General features: G+C 37.3%; 1 protein-coding gene across 1 annotated transcript in view; it reads right to left on the bottom strand.

The window, feature by feature from the left end:
• The window catches only part of VIPR2 (vasoactive intestinal peptide receptor 2), an 875,754-nt gene that overhangs the window by 363,688 nt on the left and 486,361 nt on the right, over positions 1 to 25,705 (bottom strand). The window contains exon 4 of the mRNA XM_044062023.1: positions 19,584 to 19,684. Coding sequence (XP_043917958.1) covers positions 19,584 to 19,684 — 101 coding nt within the window. The remainder of the gene's footprint in view (positions 1 to 19,583; positions 19,685 to 25,705) is intronic.

The raw sequence follows: 25,705 nt of genomic DNA, 5'->3' as shown, positions 1-25,705 counted from the left end.
TTGACAGGAGCTTTTGGTGGGATACTGTTTTGAATGCCTTTGACATATCTAGGGAGGTAGCGGAGACGTGAGCCATCATTTTACAGTTGGTTTATTGAGTTAGTGAAGGATAAAAGGGCAGTGGTGGTGCTATGTTTGGAGTGAAAACCATGTTGGGAGTTGGTTGGTAAGTTGTTACTGTCTAGACAGTCCAGAAGTTGTAAGTGTATGCATTTTTCTAGGATTTTTGAAAGAGGTGATAAAATGGCTATTGGTCTCTAGTTGGAAAAATCTAATGAGGTGCCACCTTTATGTATTGGAATGATGTATGAAATTTTCCAGATCTTAGGGATATATTGCTCTGAGATTGAGCAGTTGAGAGACTGGCTAGGAGATGGCTGCTATCTTGAGATGTTTGTTAGAAAGTAAGTATGTGGCTAGGGATGTGTGTTATAGTTTAGTTAGCAATTTTTTATGGTACTTGTTTGGATTGGTTTTGGACAGAAAGAACTGGTGGTGGCTTCTGTTATGATAGTTGTTATTCACTTCTGTACTGCAGTTGATATATTTGTGAACAAGTACTGAAAGACCAAGTTTGCAGTGCATGGGGGAGGTAACTGATGGCTGCACTGTGCATATGTGCTTTTTTAAAGTGCCTTCCTTTTATTTGTGTTTCAAATTACTTTCATGGGAAGAAGACTAAATGGACAGTACACAACAGTAATACATACTATGGTGCACTTTTCATAGAGCTCCATTGAGCAACAAAGTTGACCGGACAATGGCAAGGTGTTTGGGCATATGAGATACACATTTCTCCTGCTTTCCCTGTTTGCGCATAGTTAAGCTGTGATCAAACGTGACTCTCATTGATAAAATTATGAGAGTTCTGAGTACTGAGTGTATGAAACACACCTGCCACTTAGTTGACTCTGTGGCAGTAGGTGTAAATGCATTGACACATTTCTTTTGGAGCCCAGATGACATAGGGTTCAAATCCAGGTGTATGTAATAGTGTTAAAGAAGTAGTGATAATGCAATGAAATAATTCTTTATACTATAGTCACTGTGTGTTAGTGTGTGTTACCTTAGCACAGAGAGTTTAAGCAGCATTGCACAGAGGTAAGCACACCATTGAATGGCTGTTCACCAACACTCTGTATTGGTACATGATGTCAAACTTCACGCAAACACGGAGGCCAAAAAGTGAAGGGCTCCATTGTTTTTCCTGTTTTTTATGTGTGTTTTGTGTGATTCTGTCTTGACCACTAAAGGTATGAAAATGGGGGTAGCTAGGAAAGTGGTGAAATGGGGGACAAGCAGGGGAAGAACAAAGGGAAAGCAGTACAGGAATGTGCAGGAGGGAGGTAGGAAAGGACCATAGCTATCCACTTCTTCAACAGTGTAAAATGAAAATATGTACAGAATATTAGCTGAATTTGGACTGTTACCTCAAGAAAGAGGGGTGACAACAATGTATCATGTAGTATAGCTAATTGGATCAAATTAAGTATGTTAAGAAGACATGTGTGAAGTGGAGGGCTACATATGGGACAATACTTTTTTGTGGGATAGGTGCCCATTTTTTTTTACTTTAGTAAGAGAGGAATGTTGGTTAAGGGACACTGGTATTTCTGGGTCAGGTAAGTTGGGTGGTGAGGAAGCAGATGCAAACAAACAGGACAAATAAGATAAGACACAGGGATGTGGGACACCAAGATTGGTTTTAGGGAAGAGACAACAGAAGTCCATAGCCATCAAACATAGGGACAGTGAGAATTTAGTCCTCACTTGCAGGAGTGTAATCGCCATCCCCTTACTCTGCTGGCTGCTGCAGTGCTTGATATCTCCTCCTCCTATAGACCATAAGGGACAGCAACCTCTCCATTGGCATAAGTGTGCACCAATGGTGCTGTGCATGACCTTAGGCACCAACCCTGGCATCTCCTTTTGGGTGATTAAATCCCCATCTCCATCAGTACTCCCAGAGGGTACCACAGAACTAGCGGCTGGGGTAATGCTATCTGAGGGCACAGGTAGTGCAGGGGCATCAGAGGCAATACTGCCAGGTTGGGTCCCAGATGTGCTGGGAGTTGGTGCTGGAGCCACTGGAGTGGGGGCAGACTGAGTCACTGGGGTTGGCCCAACTCCCTATGCTGTAAAGCATTTTGTGATCTGTTAGTGATGTATGACATGGGAACATTTTGATGACATAGAAAATAGAGATAAGGGTTGGGGTGAGAGAAAAAAATAAATAAAATTAGTACCATTATATGTGACATACAATGCATTATCACAATAATACAAATATTTTATCTGAAAATTTTACATTTACGTATGCTTCCTAACAACTACAAACTATAATTAAGGCTTGGTCAAAGCAATCCTTGCAATGTGCAGATATTGCACATACGCTTGGTCCAATTACACAGATTAAAATTACCAGCAGGGCATTTATGCCACTTATGTTGAATTTAATTTATGTAATATTTTTAAAGGATTTCACTGCTGTATACATGTTACTTGTGGTATTTGAACCCACAACATCTGACTATAGTTTTACACTTGACTCCTAAAGTTGGTTTGTGCTACAGACTGAAGTTGCATACTTGCTTGCCTTTACAGTTAAGATATGCATGCTTACTTTGCTACAATTTTATAGAAAAGAAAAAGAAATTAAAAAGTTACAATAATACTTCTCTTATGCAGCATACATACCCCTTGCTTCCCTCAGTCTCTCTAGATGCCTGCCATGGGCTTCCCTATTCACAATGATTTCTGCATTAGCTGCGGAATGAGAAGCGCATTAGGCTTATCAGTCTTGCCTACATGTAGCTTTCTATCTATTATAAATTCTCTTTATTAGTATACTTACACAACTGTGAGATGTTATTAATCCTGAACTCATCCAGCCACTGGTTGAGTGCATCCCTCTTGTACCTTCTCAGTACCACTGGAGACAGCCTTGGCCAGACTATTCCAGTCCTCAGATTTGTACTGGCAGCCAGTATAGTCCAATAAAACACAAATCGTTAAGCAAAAACTTTATAGCACAAAACAGAGCTTTCGGGCAAAGACCCTTCTTCAATGTTAGACATAAAATATTAGCCAAGCAATCATGCTTTATACAAGAGCCCAAAAGTCATATGACTGCAGCCAAAGTCATATGACTAACATATTTAAAGAAACAAAAAAAATTTAAATACATGTTATATACATAACATATAAAATATATAAAACATAAAAATATATACCATACAATTTATATATACAAATATTATCAACGTATTAAATTATGAGTTCATAATATTTGTATATATAAATTGTATGGTATATATTTTTATGTTTTACATATTTTATATGTTATGTATATAACATGTATTTAAAATTTTTTTGTTTCTTTAAATATGTTAGTCATATGACTTTGGCTGCAGTCATATGATGTTTGGGCTCTTGTATAAAGCATGATTGCTTGGCTAATATTTTATGTCTAACACTGAAGAAGGGTCTTTGCCTGAAAGCTCTGTTTTGTGTTATAAAGTTTTTGCTTAACGATTTGTGTTTTATCTGACGTTCCTGTATTCCAGCTTTGTGGTGTGGAGCAAGTATAGTCCCCCTGCAAAAGCCTTTGGCTGTGTCACTTTACAGGGAATCTAATAAAGATTCTGAATTCCTGAACACCACAGCTCTGTGCCCTAAATTGGGCAGCTTCCCTTCTAACACCAGACATGTCTAGCCAGAAAACACAGCAGCAGCGAAAGTTTTCCCACCAATGCATTTACTGGCAGTGGGCAAACCCAAATGGTGATGCCAACCATGTTTGCATAATGTTAAGGGGACAGCAACAGTGCCAGAAAGGAAAGCAGTTTTGGAAACTGGAAGGTTAATCTAACACTTGGCATTAGTTTGAGGGCTGGTTGCTGCTGTAACTGTTAGATAATTTAATTTTGCAGAGTTGTACGGGGGCATACATTTTATTACCTGGCATATGTTTTGTGTGGCTTTACACACTGATAAAATTAATTTTTACAATGTGGTATTCAAACCTATGCATAAGAGACAAAAAATTTTCTTCCACAGTGGTGATTTTTCATTCTTACCACAGAAGATGTACTTCTCAGACATACTCATGAATTATATAGAAATATACATGACAGACTGAGGGGTTAACCATGTAAGTGTGTGACCTGATAAGGTCCTGGTTTATACATTCATGTGTGTATGAGTATTATTGAAGTCTTATGCTCATCCAAGGTCAGAGAACACAATTATAATTACAGAAACATAATAGTCAGTATACCCTCAGTCACATTTTTATTTACTTATTGTATTTATTTTACATTTGTTTACGGGGAAAGTCTGACTTGGAACGAGCCAATTTTCACTGGACGCCTGGGGAGAAATGCTCTAGATGCATGTCTTTGTAATGTGGGAGAAAACCAGAGCACCCAGAGGAAACCCCCACAAATGCAGGGAGGACATGCAGACTCTGCACAGAAGGCACTCCAGCTGAAAATCGAACCAGAGAACCTCTTGCTGTGAGGTGACAATGCTGCACCACTGTGCTGTCCAAATAAATAATTCATGTGACCTCCACTGTTATACATACTTATTTATAATTGTTTACATTTTTTATGCATTTATTAAAATTTAGTGTGCAACCCTTGATAAAATTAGGAGTGTATAATAATTTTTTCATGTGAATTTTAATATAAAGTAGAATAGAACAACAGTAAAAATATTTGGAATTTCCTGTATTAGAACCCAGGACCATCCATATTTCAGCCCTACACTTGCACCTGATGTCACAGGAATAGTTCAATAACAGTTGGATATATTCCAATTCATTATTACCTTCTGTGTGTTAACCATCACACAATGCTGCTTACTGTGTTTGGGTGGTGCTCAACAGATTTAGTATAATGCATCTGTTTTAAAATTGTTGACTTTCTGCTTCCTCTCTGCATGTGTTCTAGACCTGCAGGTGTTGGGGAAGGTTACTAACCACTGCACAGCATCACTAAGTGGTGTTGCATGATAGAAAGCAAAAATTGCAACACTGTATTCCCTTCCATAATTAAGAATGTCTGTAGGTGTTCTCTCTGCTTCGTGTGTGGGTCATTTGTTCAGGTTTGCATGATGGGAAGCATCATGCAAATGAGACAAGCAAAGCTAAAGTTGTTTTAGCCTTGTGAGTAGTGTTTATTGGGTCTATATTACTTTATCAAAAAAAGTCTTCATCGAACATCTTTTTGTCAACCAGTAAACAACGAACTCCCAAATCTCCGAATGGCCACTTCAATGAAGTTTTTTCCCAGGGGAAAAAAATCGATTGGCCAACCAAAAACCAAACAAACTTTAAAACCCTACAAAGTGGGGGAGCACACCCCTCAATGTGGGGGGGCTGTGCCCCCACCCCCTAACCAAATATACCAACTCCAAAATTGCACTACAGTGGGGGGAAAAGGGCAAATTCATGATGATGACCAAGCATTTTTCCCCTGGGAAAAAAATTTGCTGAAGTGGCCATTTGAAGATTTGGGAGTTTGCTGTTTATTGGTCAATGGAGAGGCATTTGATGAAGATGTTTTTCAATAAGGTAATATAGACCCATGTTTATTAGGTTTATTAGGTTACATACTTCAAAGACAAAAGTGGGACTTGAACCCTGTTCTATTGATAGTATATGCTGTGTGAATTAATGTGTTTATCAAATGTGCTACACACACAAGTGATTCCCAGGTGTAGTTGTATTGGTTATAAAAGAAGTGCTTTCCATGACACTGATTGTGTTTCCTATGTTTGTACTAAGCCATGCACTGCACAAATACTGGCATTAAAAAAGAAAAAGAAAAAAAGGAAGAAAAGAAATCTATTAAATAGACAACACTACAAAATTTATGATAGTACACATGAAAGATTTTTACACAAGTCTGGATTTGAAGTCTCACACCAATGAACCTTCAAAAGACAGTAAAGGTGTCCTATCCCTCTTTGCAGTAGAGAATGAAAATCATTGTACATACAAACAACTGCAGCATCATCCACAGTATTAACAAGACATATGACTGTTGTACAATTCTGAGTTGTTTGTACATGTATTAATTTCAGGTGTAGTGCAATGAGTGATCACACAACCATTTATGACTATTGCTTTCAGAAATACAGCTCTGTCTTATCTCTCTGTGTATGCTGCTCATTCGTCTGTTATCTGACCAGTAATCTGAGACATGCTATCTGTAAGGCATTTTGCATCATTGTCCTTAAAGAAATTCAAATGAGTTCACATCGCATTTGCATCTTCAGCATATTCACAGGCCTGAATGTACACTACAAAAAGGAAACCATGTTGCTAGGGAACCTGAAGATGAGGAGATGTGTTTATGAGGATAACACAGATGAAGATTGCTATTACTTTGGATTTATCTGTACAGAAGGCTACTGATCTTGATAAGGTATGGATGCATTTTAGAGTTATATATTGGATATGTTCAGATGTAACTTAGAAAATTAGTCTTGTGTATTTGCATTAGTAAATACTACTTTTATCTGTATGCACTTCTTAGAAGTTTACTGATGGCATAGGCATTTTTGTCATGGCAATTTACTTTTTCAGATGCACAGCTTTATTAACTTTCATTACAAGTGCTAATGTTACAACAGTTTCTCTTTTCACTCATCTACTGTTATTTCAGTAAAATGCAAATGTCCTATATCGTCAATGACACAGGGATATCGGCCTTCTAGGATGGTCCACAGACACCTCTAGGTTTGTGCTGGCCACAGGCAGCGCTGACTGGCAATTTTGAATGCTCTGTGGTAAACGTGTCCACGTTTTTTGGGACAGTTTATCTAATAGCACTTATAACAGTGCATTGATGTTTTATTCCTTTTGTTTGGTAGCAAAATGTGTCATTTGCTTGTTGTTTTGGGGGTGGGGGAACCAAGTTTAATTTCCGTGTTGACACAAACAAAATTGTTTGTAGAAGTTGGCTTTACTATTGTTACTCCCATTGTTTTGGATCCAACCTTGCTTTGTGTGTGACTGTGATATGTTACAAACATATAAATCCTTTTTATATTTGAATATCTTCAATGTTTTTTGTTTCTTTGGTGGGTAATATTGAAAAAAGTACTTTTATGTGTTATATCTAAGCAGGAATTTTATTTATGTGATATTTATGTGCATTATCCTTTTGTGTTTTATGTCACCTAAGACTATGGCACCCAGGCATCCCAGTCCCCACAACCTCCCCTTCAGTGACCTTGAGAATGATGCTATTGTCCAAGCATTTAGGCAACATGGTGCCTTTCTGCTTGAGAGAGGACATGGAGATATGTCTGGAAGAAAGTAAATTTGCAGAAGATAGTGGACAATGCCAATGTTGTTGGGGGCCACAGCAGGACATATGATCAAGTGCATCATAGGGCCACTGACATGATTTCATCAGTCTGGAGGAAAGCAGCTGCAGTGGCCCATGCACGGATGGCTACAGGGGGGTCCTGCTACAGAGCCACCACTGACACCAAATTAAGAGTTCCTGTCCACTGTCAGGGATCCAGAAAACTCAGTGGAAAGTGTACAACAGCATGTGACTGATTTTGGTGCTGGTGTTTCAGGGAGGACAAGTATGTCCCAAAAGGAGCTTCCAGGTAGGTTTACCTATCTCAATAGTTAAATATTTCTTGTATAGTAAAATATTGACAGCAATACTTAAGTTTGTTCAACAACATTTTTTGGGGGGGGTAGTTATAGATTGATACAGTTAACAACACATTCCAGTTCATTACACATGGGCTTGGATTGGATGTGTCATCTAAGTTTTTGTTAAATGCATCATTAATAAACATATAAAGGCCTAACATTTTTAACCCCCTGTGTTGCCATTAATTGTGATGATGGTGTCCTTATCTTTTGCTTAACTTCTTCCAGGACCATCCTCCCTAGGAAATATGGAGTCATCTGCACATAGTAAGCCAATCATTTTTATTTCAGTACTTAAGAGCAGTTCACAGAAATATTTATTTTATGTGTATGTGTGATGTGGGTTTCAGGAATGTGTGTGTATTGCTGTACTGTCTATAATAGTGGCACCACTGTTAGTTTGTTAGCATATATTGAACTATAGTACTGTAGCTATTAATTTGTTTTCTGTGTTTGTTGTTTATTTGTTGTTTATGATCACAGGTGATCCTGACAGTGGAAGTGTAAGGACTTTTCCAACCTGATTTCAGAGAGTTGATGATTGTGGAAAAACGCAGGCACAGTAGGGGGGTGCAGAGGTAGAAGCTGACACTGAGGCTGACATTGAGCCATCCCCTGTAATTCCATTGAACATAGCCAGTAGGCCTACACCAACCCATTCCAGTGAGCCCTCAGATATTGGACAGGTGAAGGTTGAGACACTCAATCAGGGCAGTGTGGTTACTGCGGCTTCGGTGCCTGTTGACTCTGACCATATCCAAAGTGTGGGAGAGGTGCCACGCAGAAAGGTTGTTAGGGGTGCTCGGAGGAGGCCTGCTGTCCATCCTCCAAATGATCCAGGTGTGCTTTTCTGTGCCACTCAATGTATGCTTAGGGCCATCATGGAGGTGCAGGCACATTCTAATATGGCCTCTGAAGAAATACTTAGGGTTGTAGGTGTGGCACAGGCTGACATGCCAATGGATCAGATGAATGATATGTTGGAACGGGTGGTGTCTGTGATGGAATGTCTGCTGGGGAGGGTGTTGGCATCCACATAGGTGTAGGTTAGCCACATCATCTGATGTTAGCCGATGTGGCTGTGCCCAATCCTGCTACCATAGTGGGACTACTTCCACAGTTCCATCAGTAGTTGAGGTGTCCAGACCCAGATGTGGCAGGCTATTGGGTCATGGTCTTGGGTATACTGGTGAGGAGAACTCATCCAGCAGACATCAGTCATGTTCAGGTAGCAGCAGTGCATCTGACTGTGGTTAAGTTGATGATGATGAACTGCCACCTCTACCATTCATGGCTCAGACCTCTCCGACATACCAAGAAGTAGAGCTATGACAGAGCTTGGTTGTGTTCTTGCAACCACTAACACACCAGTTTCATCTGGAGTGCCCATACAGGCACACATACAACAGTTACATGGTTCAATTGTGAGGCTTAAAGCTCGTTTTGTCTCAGTGACCATTTGATACTTTGTCCAACTATCTGCCTGTTTCTCTTACACACACACACACACACACACACACTCGCTTACCTTTTGTGTCAGCCTATGCAAGTAATCATAACTGTGCCATATCTTTCTTTTCTATCTTTTGGATTCAGGGATATGTAAGCTTTTTGTCTGATGCTTGGGGTGCACAGCTTACTTAGTGATTAGACTATTTGTGTTTGTGATGCTGTTTTGCTAATTGTACTGCTTTCTTCATGTTTTTGTAATGCATACATGCCTCCCACACTCTTACAACAACAAACCTGGACCAAGCCATAAATAAAAATGTAACAAAGGCTGAACAATAAGGAGACTTTTTAAATATTTTGGTCTTACAAAGTTAGACAGTTGATAGAATCAGTTTTTGCATCAGTATTGTTAAGATGATTCTGAGGATTATGAAGTCTGAAACTAAAATGCATACCATTAATTAATAACTTCTCTCTTTAATGATTTGCCAATACAAAAGTATGAGGCCAAACTGAGGACATTCGGTGACCATTAGTACTTTTGAGAGGTATGAATGTGTACATCTCTGATGCCTGAGGCCTATTACTTGACAGAGGACACATGTATTCACATAAGTCACTACTGTCACATGTAGAAGTCATCCCACCTTTTACTTACTTAAATTACCAAGTAACAGTATGCAAGGATATGCCATTCATTTATATTATTGCACATTTTTTTTAAATAGTCCAGGTTCAACACTTACCTTGTAAATCCGGCAGTTGCTATAGTTTTAGTTCAAGGCTGAGCCTGTCTGATGCTGGAAGTACAACACCATTACATGGGTAGGTAAAGGTTGTGGGCATTGCCTGGCATCAATGTTACTATATCTATGTGTGTAGGATGAATGTTTTAGCCCCTTAGGTGGTGAGTAAGTGTGCTATGTGCTACCTCTTATCCAATGCGAGGGCATATTGAGCACACATATCTGCCTATACCCATAGTAGCTGCTGATTCCCCCTCTGACTCCTCACCTGCATGTGGCTGTGGAGACCTTGCCATTAGTGCTGTGATGTGTGCCCCTTCCCCTTGCTGATCCTGCTGAAGCTGTTTTCTCATGATGATGTTGTGAAGCAGACCACAGATGTTGAAGATTTCAGTACATGTATGTGGAATTGTATTGCACGGCTCCCTCAGATGTATCTATGCACTGGAGCCGTGACTTCAGCAGCCCAAACACATGCTCTATGATATTTCTGGTTTGAGCATGTTCCATCATTATAGCATTCTTCACTTGGTGTATCTGCATTTTTGATGGGTGTCATCAGCCACAGTTTCAGTGCATAACCTGTATCCCCCAGTAAATAACCTTGTGGGATATCACCCTTAGTAAACATCTGATACAATTGGGAGTTGTGCCAGTTATAAGAGTCATGGTAACTTCCTGGGTTGTCAGCATACACATTGAAGATGATTCCCTTAGTATTACACACAAGTTGGCAGTTAATGGATAAAGCCCTTTCTACTTATTTAGATCCTTCCCTGTTCCCAGGGTGGTGCTTTGAGTTCTATATGTGTACAGTCTATGGCACCAAATACTTCATGGAAATGTGCTACAGGGTAGAACTCCTGCATATTTGTGGCCCTGTCCTCACATGTATGGGGAAAATATATGTGATCACTGGAATGTTCAGCATTGTATTCAGGAATTGATGGAGGATCCTGGATGCTGATGTCTTTGACATCCCTGGCATGTCCTCTGTTGGTCTCAGAAAGGTTTCTGTAGCTAAAATTCTAAGTGCTACACATGCATTTGTCTTCACTGGTATTGGTTTCCCTCGGTCTGCCCTGGATCTGAGTTGAGGACAACAGAGCTTGCAGAGGTCCTATTGTGTGTCTGTATCCACCTGGTTGCGCTCTACAATTTCCACCCCATGCAGATTGTGATAAGTTAAATGGGGTCTAAAAATCTTCTTATTGGCTGTGGTCTATTAGGAGCAGCAGCAGCAGCATAGATTTCAGCCTGTTGCACATACACATGAATTAAAGCAACAGCAGCCCCTAACATTCTTTCTGTGTTGACCCTTTCTTTGGCTGTATTCCAATAGGTTTTTGGAATTCTCAGGGAACACCAGCACTGAGTCTACAGTTACTTTATAGCTTGTTGAATAGCTCCTCTATCTTGGATTGGTTGATTAGCATACAATTTCCACTGCGTATGCTGTAATTAGCATACCACAGTGTTTACAATGTTTGCTCAGTTCTCCATGAAGTGTAGAGCTCCTTACTGAATCTAAAATGGTGTGCTATCATGTGTGCATCATGGCATGACATGCATACGGTCTTAATGGATGATGCAGGCTTTACTGAATCCAGCCCATAGTTTATCAATTTGTATGTCTTTACTCATTCCACATCTTATGTATCTATAAAATGGTTTTGTATTATACTCAATATCTTTATATACATTTTCTTCAAATTTTTCTTGATCTTGTCTCACACTATATTTAATTTGTTTGTCCAGCTTGTTTATTTCAGTTTTCAAAGTTGTAGTTCAACCTCTTTTCCATTTGTTACGTTTTGTCTCTCACTTTAATCATGTATCTTATTCTTATGGAAATATTTTCCCCTGATGTTGCATGCCTAGATCCTTTTTTTAAACATTTGTTTTAATTTTTTTGTACTCAAAACAATTTATCTTTTAAAATTTTCCACATTCCTTCTGCAGTTTTTCTACTGAATGCATTACTACAATTAGTTTTATATAATGACTGCTTTGCTTCCATGTAATCTGCAGTTAATCTTCTGTGCATTTTTTAGATTTCAGTTTGGAAGAATTATCTAGCAACAAATTAACCTTTATAAACCCATGATCACTGCATGTAAAGCTTGACATGAAGTAACAGTAATTTCTTTAAGAACATAAACAATGTCTAATATTTTCTGTTCCCTGGTAGTTTTTTTTAACCATCTGAAGCAATTGTTGTTTCTGAACATACGTTGTAAATAATTTCCTTACTAATGTTGCTGAATCAATATTATTACAGTCTGTTTCTGGTAAATTTATATCCCCAGCCACTGCTATTCTTCCCTCCTGTGTTTCATGCAAGAAATGTATGAATTCCTCTAGGTCATCTGCACCTGACTTTGATGGTCTATACACTCCAACAATAGTTATATGTTCCAGGGTTGTCTTTACTGTCACAGTTACACAATCTACAGTATTGGTGTTATCACTGAACATGTAATAATCACAGGTCTCATAACTATCTTTAATCCCTATAATAACACCTCTACCTGTTGTTTTGTTAGAATGTCTGTTACAATAAAAACATTTATACCATGATAGAACTGGTTTCCAGTCATTGTTCTTTAACCATGCTTCACAAACAATAACAATATCAATCCTGTTGGAATATAGCAAATTTTCCAATACAAAAAAAAAACTTTATTATTAATGTTTTTGGCATCAACAAATACCAGAGAGGCATCAAATGTTGCTGTCTGTGAAGTGTTACATTTTCAGCTTGGCAAAATTCCTGCCTAGTGTTTGTCAAATATTGCAAAATATCTGCTGCAACAGTTCTCTTTCCTGATCTTGACAAATGCACACCATCCTGTCTGACAGATGTATAATCAAAATAAGGCCCAGATGCTCTACACATTTCCATTTTTAAAATGAGACATTTTTTTCATGTAGGTATTTACTCAAAAAATCTTTTCACCCACAGTGACCTGACTCCTTTCTAAACATGATTTGTGAAAAATATGTCATACCACCTGTACAAGCTATGCTATTTAAGATGGGTGTAAGTTCTCCACTAACAGTCAGAGAGTCCTCATGGATGAGATAATTTGTACTGACATGAATAAAAACAGATCTGTACTTCCATCCATTAAGTCATTCTAAGGCTTGTCTCACATCCTCTGTTTTGATCCTAGCAAGCATAACACTATTCAGTGTTCATTAACTTCTCTACAAATGTAAGTATCAGTTCCTTTAATAACTGAATCTCCAATTACAAGAATATCTTTTCTAACCAGATCTAAAAATTCTTCAGTTTCAAATTCAGTAATATCTAGCTCTATCAGTTTTTACAAAGGAATAATCTTCATCATCATTAGTCTTATTAATCCCACTGTTTTCAAAGTGTTTTACATTTGCAAGCATACAACTCTCATCCAGCTGGCTTTGTACACCCACAGCTTGAGTCATGTTGTCATCATCTGTCTTTCTCTTTTTTCTTACAGTAGTGTTTTCAATCCTTCCATATTCAATTTTGAATTTTTTATTTTCATCTGCCCCTTGCCTCTTTTTTCTAACTTCTCTTTTGGAAAAATGTTGCATTTTACTGTAGACTGAATGTTTTCTGTTAGAAAAACTATATATCACTCCTGCAATCTGCGTGTTACATAAAAAGGCAGTGTCATTTTGTAATAAAAGACCAATGTAAGTGATTTGATATTAATATTAAATATGGAAATAAAGATTTTGGATAAGAAATACTGGGGCATTATTTTCATCTGGATTATTACCATTGATGGATTTTTTTCTATGATATTTCTTTGCTAAGGAATTTGTATTTGCTGTATAAATATTTGTTATTTTATATATACATGTCTTCTTTACTGAGGTTTTCTTCTTGCATGTTAAAATATTTGATATAAATTATTTTCTTCATGACATGAGTTGTTTATGAAATATGGTATTTTTAAAGCATTTTATTTTTTTAAATGAGCACATGATTTGTAAATAACATAAAAGATGCAAAGGATGATGGAAGCTGTCAATACTAAAGAAGCATTTAAAAAATCTGGAAGCCAAAATACCAGGCTTATAAAACACAAACCTTGGAACAAAATACTTAAGAATTGTTAAAGTGTGCTGTGGTTAAAACAGCAGTAGTTTTTTTTTTGTGTTCCCAAGCATTTTGTTGAGAATTTATTGCACTAAAATTTTGTTTCACTGATCCTAAGTGCTAGATTTTTTGTGGTTGTGGATATTTTATTCTATGCACCAGTTTGACCACCGATTCTGGAACTCAAAAAACGAGTCTCCATATTAATAGAAATATTGTAATAATAGCTTGAACCTTGCTTTTGGACCCCTGAGTAAATGTATATAGGAATTTTTCAATAGCTAATGACCCAAGGTCATTACTTACAGTAGTATATAAAAGGCTATATAAGCAACTTATATTAAATCACCATGTACATTACATAGACTCTAGGAACCCAATGAAATTACTTGTATCCCAAAGATATATAGCAGAAAATTGCAGCAAAGTTTTTATCTGTCTAATATGATAGAAATGAATTTAGAAGCAGAACCATGTATGAATAAAGGATGACCAAAGGATTAAAAGCATTCTTGAGAATTTTAGTTGAGCCAAATAATGTTAAACCTATAGAATGTTCTACTTCACAAAAAAGCTGTTCCTTGTAAGAAATGCTATCCTCAACAATATCACATAGAAAGAAATATCAGTATTCTTCATGTAGCTATCTAAGAGATCATTAAATCCTTTATCATCTGCAGTTCTTCCCTCTAATTTAACTCTAAGCAGCTATTATATATACTCTTACCTAAATCTGCAATGACCCTTTCATTATTTCTTTCAGTAAGTACTAAACTTGCATAGGACTTTAATATAGAAAGGGCTAACGTTTCAGCTTTAGCTAGATTATCAGCAAGGATGTTATTCTCTACCAGTTCTAATTCACTCCATTTTTCAAACAATTGTCTCACACTGTTGTTACAATAATAAAATGTGTTCATTATATAAATGCTTTCATAAAGAGGTGATTTTACTACTTATCCGAAGTTTTAAATTCAATTTTCATGTACAGGAAATGCAAACGAAACATTACATAATCTGATAGCACAACAGAAACTTAAACCTTTATTCAACAGTGATAATTCAGAGGTATCTAGTCAAACATATAAAAAATATTATGATCAATATTATTAATACTGTTGATACAAGATTTGTAAGTCCTAGCCATGTCTGCTTTGAACTGTGTTCTGGAAGTGTAACGTTTGCCACTGTCTCCCTTTACTAGTACAATATTTTTCATCCAAAGCATTCAACCTCAGGTCCTTCCTCAGTGTTTCTGGGTTCTGGGCCTCATTATAATCAGTACCTTCACAACTGCTACCTCAAACTATGACATTTTACTTTGGTAAATTACAAATACAATCTGTATCAGCTGTTCTATGACGCCAATGAACAATGTTTTTCCAAAGGACAAATCCTCAAAACAACAGTTTTGATTAAACCAATCAAATCCCTTAAAGTAACACAGTCATTTGCAGAGGAGCAAGCTCCACTATACCTTCACAGTTCCTGCTACTTAACAATTCCAAGAGTCCACAAGAGTGACAAAGAGGAGAATCTTTTACACCACTGATTACTGATCACAGCAAAAAAAATTCCACGTACAAACTGTTACATCCATTCACTAACACTGACTAAACAAATCTGTCTGCACTTACTTGAACATTTTGTAGCATTTAACCATTTTTTAAAATAATGCAGCAAAGTGCCGCAAAGTGAATTGCAAATGAAGGAGGACTTGTACAATGTGTGAAAATTATAGGGATCTGCATCAGTTGTTTAATGCAGACTACAGTGAGCACCGATATACAGAAACAAAACCTTGAAACCATATTTCTAAATTAAAAGTAAAGGAGGATCTTATAATGTGAGTGTGTGTCTGTGTATGTGTGTGTGTGTGTGTGTGTGTGTGTGTGTGTGTGTGTGTGTGTGTGTGTGTGTGTGCACGCATAAACATACATACAAATTTATATATATATTTATACACAAACACACACACACACATATATATATATATATACTATATATATATATATATATATATATATATATATATAAATATATATATATAGACAAACATGCACACACACACACACACACACACACACACACACACACACACACACACACACACACACACACACAAACACACACATTTACATACACAACTTAAAAAAGAACTATTTTAGAAAATATTTGTCTTCTGCATAATGAATAGAAGTTCAGCACAACACCCCAAACAGAAACAGAGTACAATCAAAATGTCAGATTTCTGTAGTGAAGGTATATAAAAAAATATGGTCCCTATCCCTTTCTCTGCCTCTCTCTCTCTCTCTCTCTATATATATATATATATATATGGTTCCCATTCAGAAGCCTGAAACATCATAAGCCTGAAAAATCAAAAAACTGAAAAAAGCAAAGAAAATTCATCCTGAAAAACTCAAAATCCCTGAAAAGCAAAAAAAAGAAAAGACCAAATCAAATCCTACAAAAAAAAAAAATCAAATACAAATGTATATAATACACTACTATAACTAACTAATATCTACCCTGACTGACCTACCTAACCCCCTAACTGTCACTGTCACACACCGCACACTCACCGACCAGAAACCTAACCTAACTCAACTCTACTAGCCCAAAAAATTTGTCACTAATAATATAACCCTAACTCTAACCCTAACTCTAACTCCCTGTCCCTAACTCTAAAAAAAAAAACCAAACTAACCCCTGACACCCACACACACCTGACCTCCACACCCAGGGCTAAACAACCAGGCTTAAACAATAGCAGCAGTATGTCATTTTTAGTTTCATTTTTTTTAGTTTTTTTTTTTTTTCTTTCATTTTTTTTTTTTTTCAGGATTTTTTTTCAGGATTTCAGGATTTTTTTTCTTCAGGGTTTTGCTTTTGGTTTTTTTTTTTTTCATTTTTTTGCTCAGGCTTCTTCAGGCTTCTGCTATATATATATATATATATATATATATATATATATATGGTTTCACTTCAGAATCGTGAAATATCACAATCCTGAAATTCATAATCTGGAATCCAAAATCCTGAAAATTCAAAATCCTGAATCCCAAAATACTGAAAATATACAGGACACAAAGAATGACAATATTCCTGAATAAGGAAACACAGAAACCAATACAAGAGAGAGGATAGTACTTTTCATCAAGTATGGGTGGGGGGGCAAGCCCCCTGCACCGCCCTATGTGGGGGGCTGTACCCCCCACCCCCTCCTAATTAAATATATCAACTCCAAGGTTGCACTCCACAGAAAAAAATGGCAAACATACCATCACATGTTTTATGACTGCCTGTTATAACCTAAGTAATGTTCCCTTTTAAGTTGCTATAGTACAACATAACTCATGATAGTGTAGAGAAGTGCAATCTTGGAGTTGATATATTTAAGTAGCAGGGGTGTGGAGGGGGCGTGGAATGTAATATGATTTGTGTTATCTATAATCAGTATATGTATCCTGTGTGTTTTCAGTATTTTGTGATTCATGATTTTGAGTTTTCAGGATTTTGAATTTTTAGGACTTTGGGCTCCCAGATTATGAAGTTTTCTGAATTTCAGGATTGTGATATTTCAGGATTCTGAAGTGAAACCACATATATATATATATATATATTTACATTTATATATATATATATATATATATATATATATATATATATATTTATATATATATATATATATATATATATATATATATATATATATATGTATATATATATATATATATATATATATATATGAGAGTACTCTTATTGGTCAATTTGAGCATTAGTCGACCTCAGTTTTGTCAACACAGTTTAGTTAAAAAAACAGATGGTTGACAGTTGCATGAAATTAACAGTTCCACGGTTTGAGGAATTTGCCCTTTTCCCAGGGATGGTGAGATCTTACAGTTAGTATATATTATTAACAGGAGTGAGGGGGTGCAAGGAGACTTGGCCCCTACAAAATAAAGTTTTCAAAGCATCAAGTTTGACCTGGATCACTACCAGGAAGAAAGATCTCAAAGTCTCTGATTCCTCTTGAAAAGTGACATCATTTCTCGTGATTCTGCTGAGTCTAATGAATTGTCCCTTTACAATGCCCTTTTTCAGATGTTGAGAATGCAGACTTTTTTGTGTAAATTCCTTGCATGAGCCTATGATCGTAACTGGTTATCTAACATCGAACACAAGGTCTCATTGCTCAGATTAGACAGAGCCAGGCCAGTCCTACATAACATCAATACAGAACATTCACTGATGGAAGTAAACACACCCACTATTAAATAAACCTCAGAGAATGGCTATAGTAGGGCATTTCCTTTACCAATTATGGTGGACATGTCTCTGATTAAAGAAATTCTGGAGGAGAATTGTAAGATTATTCTGGGCAATAATGATCTTGCAAAAGTTTTAGGTCAATGAGCTATGTGCACATACAAAAGATCGTACAATATTAAATCCCTATTGGAGGGGGGGGGGTCAACGCACTAAACACATTGGACACGTTAGTCCTGGTTCCTTCAAATGTGGGAGATGTAAGCAATGCAGGCTCATTAGTAACACTTTGTATACTTACATCAATGCCCATAATTTAACCATTTGGTCCACTGGAAGATTCAACTGTAACTCGCAAGGGGTAGTGTATATTGCACAATGTGAAACATGCCTGGTTTTCTATGTTGGGAAAACTATCAGGAAATTTGCCTATAGAATTTAGGAGCACACTTTAGCAATCAAAAATAATGACCAAATCAATGGTTTGGCAAGATATTCAATCTTTTGTTCATGCTTTTAGAAGTTCACTTTTAGCATATTGGAAGCTGTCAGTCTAACAGAATTTTCAGGGAATTATAAAGTACCACTTGAGTGTCATGAAACTTATTGACAGATTAAGTTAAGAGCTGACAAGTATCCAGGACTTAAGGACTATATTAACATAAAATGTTTCTTGTCAGCTCAGAAACTTAAATTTGTTTCTCTTCTGCCGCAAACTTCATATAATGGCTATGTCTGTCATGCAGAGTTGTTATTCAACTGTTCTTGACCCTTGATGTAACCTTAATTTATTTACAATGTACCAGGGTAGATGCTTTGAATCAACACCATTGTACTAACTGGTAGTCCTCTCACTGTGACTACACTAGAAAATTAACATAGCATATTCTTTTATTACTACAAATCAAACTCATAAAGGTAACATATTGAGCAATGATTGACTGAAGCTATGCATACAGATGATAAGTCAAGGTGAATAATGAAACAGTAATATTTATCACAGGAAATAACGCTTTGCTTACAGATACTTTGGTACACTTCAAGTAAAGTATATACTATATCTGTAGAGGAACATGATTAACATGAACTATTACACCACTTGTTAATCTTATAAACAAAAGGGCTATGCATGATCAGCAACTAATTACTCTAATAACCAATGTATAATGTACAATGTATAATGTGTAACTGCACTATTCAAACTAAATAAAACCAGTGACTGTTGGCTATTGAATGCAGAAAGACAATTGAAACACCTTTCACGGCTTGTTATTTTGATCTTTAAAGAACAGGTTTATATAACATGCATAAATAGGGAATTAAATCTATAACATACCATGGTTTCAGTTTCTTTACTGTTACTATAGTCACATGCAATCAGAAGAGGTGGAAAGATGTCAGACCAGCCAGAGAGTGTGCAGTTTCTGCTAATATTTCCTATGAAAAGAGGAAACAGAATTTACCTTAAATAAATCATTGTTATGATTAGTATAAAATTCAAGCAAAATTATAAATCAGTATCAGTGACATTTATTTAGGCCAAGTGCAACAGCTGTTTGTGGATAATTATTAATATATTTGTTTAAGCATGTTCATTGTTGGCAATCAGTTCTGCTAGGCTAACTATTCTCCATATTTTCTGATCTGCTGTAAACTTGAAATCATGTCACTTTGATTTATTAATACCATATTAGTTATTTTATGCTTGTCCAGTAAACTCACATTTCACATCCATGATATCAACCATAAATAACTGCTCCTGTACTCTGTTCCATGCAGCTACACATCTCTTTAAATAAACTTTTCGGATTCATAACATTCCTTCATATGTGGCTCCTTCCAACAGTTCTCTATGCCTTTTCAATCTCTACTACCTCTTTTCATGAAAGACTCTCACCTAACTTGCTTTCTACGATATCATTAGGCTAACACTATTTTTAATGCCAATTTTGAGCTGCTTCACCCTCCCCATAACTTGCTATTTTTGCATGAGTTATTTATAGCTTTCATTTCCAAGGTTAGCTCATTTGAGTAGAAAATATTTGTGATTATGATCTGTTGGGGCAAACCTTAATATGGTCAAGATAACCAGGTTAAAGCTATTCCCAAACTATAAAATCAGCCCATGACAGAGTAATGAATTCATTTATAGGTTCATAGGTTCATAGGTTGGTACTGAGCTATCTGCCCGAAGGCATATATTAGCCCAGCCACGTTGTGCGGTATTCACCGCCCCTTTAGTAGTTCCCTAGACCCTTGTACTAGCAGCTAGTACCCTTGGCCCCTATCTAGTAGTGCTGTTGGTGTGATCCCCGGTGTGAACTTTCTGTTACCCATCCACTCATCAAGGTTCCTCTTGAAGAGTGATAGTGAGGGGCTCTGTCTTATGTAGATTGGGACCCTGTTCCATAGTAATGGAAGTCTCTGCGAAGGGATTCTATCCCTCCAGCATGTTCTATTCATTGTTGTGTTTAGGTTTATATCCCTAGAGCGTGTAGCTTGAATAGATTTGGTTTTGCTAAGATGGAGCATGTTCAACAATTCTGGGTTGGACATGGCTCTGTACGTTAGACAGAGGCCACCTCTGAGAAAGCGGAATGCAACAGAGAACAGTCTTAGCTTTTTCAATCGTGCTGCATAGGGCAACTGTTTGAGGCCAGTAATTCTCTTGGTTAGTTACCTCTGTGGTCTCTCCAGCTGCTGGAGATGTCTAGCCAGGTACATTCCAATTGGTGCATTGTACTCAATAATGGGTCTGATGAGGGAAGTGTAGAGGGGCACCATTACATCCTTAGATCTTGATGCAAACCCTTTCATGATCAGATGGGTCACATAGAAGGATTTTCTAACCACTTTGGCAACATGGTTATCAAAGGAAAGCTGGCTATCTACTTGGGTCCCTAGATCCCTTATTTCTTCTTCAGATTTCAGGGGATTACCTCCTATGTTGTAGTTTGGGGGTACTCTGTTTTTTCCAAAGAGGATTACTACGCATTTTTTTGCATTTAGCTTGAGACCATGGCTTTGACACCATGCATCAGTCTCATTTAGGCCCTTCTGGAGGATCTCCATGTCGGCCGGAGACTCTATTATAGCACCCAGTTTGCAGTCGTCCGCAAACTTAGTCAGCTACAGCCTTTCCGTGCCTGTACTTCTGAGAAGTATATGCCAAACAGGAGAGGCCCCAGGACAGTGCCCTGAGGCACACCACTCGTTACTGGTCTGGATTCGGACATAGATCCCACTACTCTTACTTTATGGGATCTGTCTGAGAGCCAGTTTGTGATCCATCTTGTGACATAAGGGTTTATGCCCAGGCTGGTGAGCTTATCAATAATACCCAAATGGGGAATGGTGTCAAATGCTTTAGCAAGGTCAAGGTAAGCCGTGTGTACCTCCTTTCCCTTATCTATAGCTTGAGTAACTGTCTCAAAGAAATCCACCAGGTTCAGGAGGCATGATCTGCCCTTGATGAAGCCGAACTGTGTGGGGTCCAGCGACTGGAGGTTCCCAATCTCTCCATTTATGAGTTCCATAATGATTCGCTCCATAGCCTTACAGATCAGACAGGTCAGGCTTATTGGTCGGTAGTTTTCAGGGTCAGTTGTGGCCCCACCCTTGTGTAGTGGGACCACCGTTGCCGTGCGCCATTCTCTGGGCACATATCCTGTGGAGAGGCTGAGACTGAACAGGGTATTAAGATGCGGGGTTAATTCCTTTTGGCTCACGTATGACACAGCCTGGGACACCATCTAGTCCCATGGTGGCAGTGTTTTTAGCTTTAGATAGAGCCTTGTTAACCAATGTATCAGTAATAATTGGACTTACACAATCCCCAGGAATGGTAATAGGCCCTGTAGGTGGTGGGGGAGTGGGGGGGGATTTGCACTGAACCTGTCAGCCAAGATGTTGGCAATGTCAGAAGGGTCAGTGTATTTTGTGACATTTTGTACTAGCTCAGAACAGACCTGAGTATTGCCATTTAGGTTTTTGACATAGCCATAGAAGGCCTTATGGTTATCCTTCCCATCCTTGGCAACTTTCGTTTCAAAATTAGCTTTAGTTGACTTGATGAGGGCCCTCAATTTCTTGCTAATGCTGATCAGGGATGATTTTTCTACTTGAGATTTGGCCTTTTTTTGTATAAGTCTCCTCCTTTTATTGTAAAGTTTGCTTATGGCTGGGGTCCACCAGACTGGTTTCTTCTTGCTTGAGGAATTTACTATACAGTGACTTGTAACATGAATCTGTCATGGGTGAATGTGTTCACAAAATGTTCCTAGTGTTCTTCTCTCCTCAGCATACTTGGTATGCCTAACATTATGTCCTCATGCAGATGTGACTAGTATTAGCCAATACCTACTGTTCTTTACAGCTCCCAGTTGAAATACTGGCACTTGAAATGTTGAAAGCCATCAACAACAAAAAAAAAAAACAGAAACACAGGGAACAGCAAATCTTGAAAATCACTCTTTTCCTTTAAACTTCTTTTTGAAGGGTGCAACCCCCTGCACCCTCCCATGTGAGGGACAAGCCCCCCCTCAAAATTTTTATATACCAGTTCCGAGATTGCCATACCTCAGAGAAAAAGGGAATATTTCAAGAACTGGTATCTCTGACTTAGTATATGTAAGTCCAGTCTTTCGGCCATCCATTCTCCATATTTAGGGACTCAATCTAGCGAGTCCTGACATTTTAAATGGTTACAGTTCTGTACACCACTCTGCTCCTTTTCAAAATTTCATTTTTATACAGGGCTGTACACAGAGATGATCTATAGGAAGAGTATCCAAAAATGTGCATACAGACGGGCATTTTCAACTTCCTAATAATGCAGACCTACATCATCTGCTGTAAAAGAGCTAACCAAGGCAACACTTGTAAAGAAAAGGTAATGCCAATATTCTAATTATATGATTGTTAACAAATTTTAGTTATGGGACTACTCCAAGTGTGGGGTAGGAAAGTAATTAGTTAATGTCACCCTTGTCTCAAAGAAACTATTCATTATAAAAATGACCGAACATTTACATCTGGCTGTCAGAGCTGCAGCAGTTACCAAAGAATTACAAACTGTGCATCAAACCCATGAGGTGAGCTAGAAGCTGACAGCCTCTACTGATAGAGGAATGCAGGATGTCTAATAGTGAGCAACTCAGTTTCAAGCTGACAAAGCACAACATAGTGATTTGCTTTCAGGAGTAATGAATTCCAAAGATCCAAAGTGACTGAATATGGAGACACCCTGCAAGGCTTTGATCAGCGAGTTAGGTTACCGTTTAATTCAGTAACTAACTCTAACAGAAAGATACCAAACCTTCAAAAATCACGATGCACTGTGTATGAAAATATTTACAGACCAGTCTGACATAACCCACTAATATTCAACATCTACTAATGCATAAGAGTCTTTTATACTGCTTTTGCCTTTGTTTCATATGAATGTAATCTCCGTGGTATCCCCGAAGTCTCAAAACAACCCACTAAAGTGTAGTGGGTCCAAAAACAAAACAGTGTAAGAAACTTCTCTGTGTGGAAGATTTTCAGTCCATATATTTCTAGTTAATCACTGTATATTAATCAGATCAGACAATAGTAGTAGAAGTAGAAAACTTAAACTCGTCTTAAGTCAAAACAAACCAAAACAAAAAATAATAATAGAAAATATATAATTGTACAGCATTAATACGTATTCAAACATAATCCAAGCAAGGCAGCAAATACTTTGTAATGCTGTACAATTATATATTTTCTATTATTATTTTTTGTTTTGGTTTGTTTTGACTTGACGAGTTTGAGTTTGCTACTTCTACTACTATTGTCTGATCTGATTAATATACATTGATTAACTAGAAATATATGGACTGAAAATCTTCCACACAGAGAAGTTTCTTACACTGTTTTGTTTCATATGAATGCAATCAAATTAACAAATGTATGTGTAATTGTTAATGAATATTACTTAATGTCTGCTCATATGTATTACTGAATGTCTGTCTAAAAATGTTTGCAATACACTGGACCTTTTCTATCCAGGCCGCCAGTGAAAAGGGTTTTTAAATTAAACTCAGTCAGACAAAATCCAGTAAACAAAACCAAAATAAATAAAATAAAACTAAATTCCTGGCATCCAGTGCATACATCAGAAATATTGGAGAAAATTGAAGATAACATTAGAGAACTTAATGTAAAATTTCTACTGCTCTCTGTTTCAGGCAAATTAAACTGTAGACTCGCAGAATAAGAAATATAGGGATTATGAGACAAGTAATACTTTTCAGTAATTTTACAAGTTATCACAGTTTGTTATCTCTTCAGCCTACCTCTCAACCTATTAGCACAAGAATTCTGGACCGAGTCATAAAAACTGAGTCGGAGGTAGCAAAAGCCCAAAATCAAGGACATGTTTTAAATATTGTTCATATAAACTTAGAAAGTTGATAGAATAACATGTTTTTCAATTATATGAAGTCTGAAACTCCAGTGTCTGCTACTTTTTAATGATTTTAATCTCAGTGATTTGCCAGCAAAACACAAATTTTATGAGGAACAGGTAAAAAACATAAGGCAAGAATCTGGACACTCTGTGAAAATCTGGACTGTTGAGAGGTATGCTATTCAATGGTTCTCCTGGCTTATTTTTACAACTTGAGAAAGAATGCAAACTAAGTAATGCACAGGGAGGAAACTTTCCCCCCAGCTTCTTTTGATACAGGGAAAGGAATGTACAGTTTACAAATACAGTGTACGGCATTACACTGAGAGATGGCATATAAGTGAATTCTGCTACTTCCCATATTCACATACAGAAACTTGATGTGAGACACATTTCTGACATGTGATTTGTTTGGAGAGGTAATTTCTCCCAGATTACTCACATGGGGGCTGCACTCGTCACCATATAAATATTCCCCCATCTGAGTTTATACAAGCATAGGGAAAATTACATACTTTTGGTTCTAGCAAAAACCTACTAGCTGTGGACATGCATGTTCAGCCTTCTTATGACTTCATCAGAACAGCATAAGTGGACTGTTAGGCTATACTTCAGAAATATCTTTATACCCAGCTGATGTCCATAACCATTACGGTGTCTACAAAATAAAATATTATAAAAGGGGAATAGGAATGAGGCTTTGTGTTCATCTGATGAAGTGCTTTAAGTGTATGAGACAAAAACACATTGACTTTAGAGCGTTAATATGTTGTCATTTTTGAAATAAAAGGAGTTCTCAGGATATTGATCAGTCCTTCTTATCTGTGCCTTTATACTTTTGGTTTGGTCATGGTTTGGCACAGTCCTCGACTTTGTACTGTGTCTACAAAATATCCCAACTAACATCAAAACCAAAGAGTAAAAAGGTCACACATATGAACCAATTAGTAAAATCTACATGAAAAACCTAGCCAAGCTAGCGTGCGATACCTTAAACCTTCTGTAATGGAAGCCCATGGGAT

The sequence above is a fragment of the Protopterus annectens genome, chromosome 2.part1, assembly GCF_019279795.1.
Source record: "Protopterus annectens isolate FY-2018-M chromosome 2.part1, PAN1.0, whole genome shotgun sequence".
Taxonomy (NCBI): Eukaryota; Metazoa; Chordata; order Ceratodontiformes; family Protopteridae; genus Protopterus; species Protopterus annectens.
Note: the sequence above shows the minus strand (reverse complement) of the source record. Positions and strands in the feature narration are given on the sequence as shown.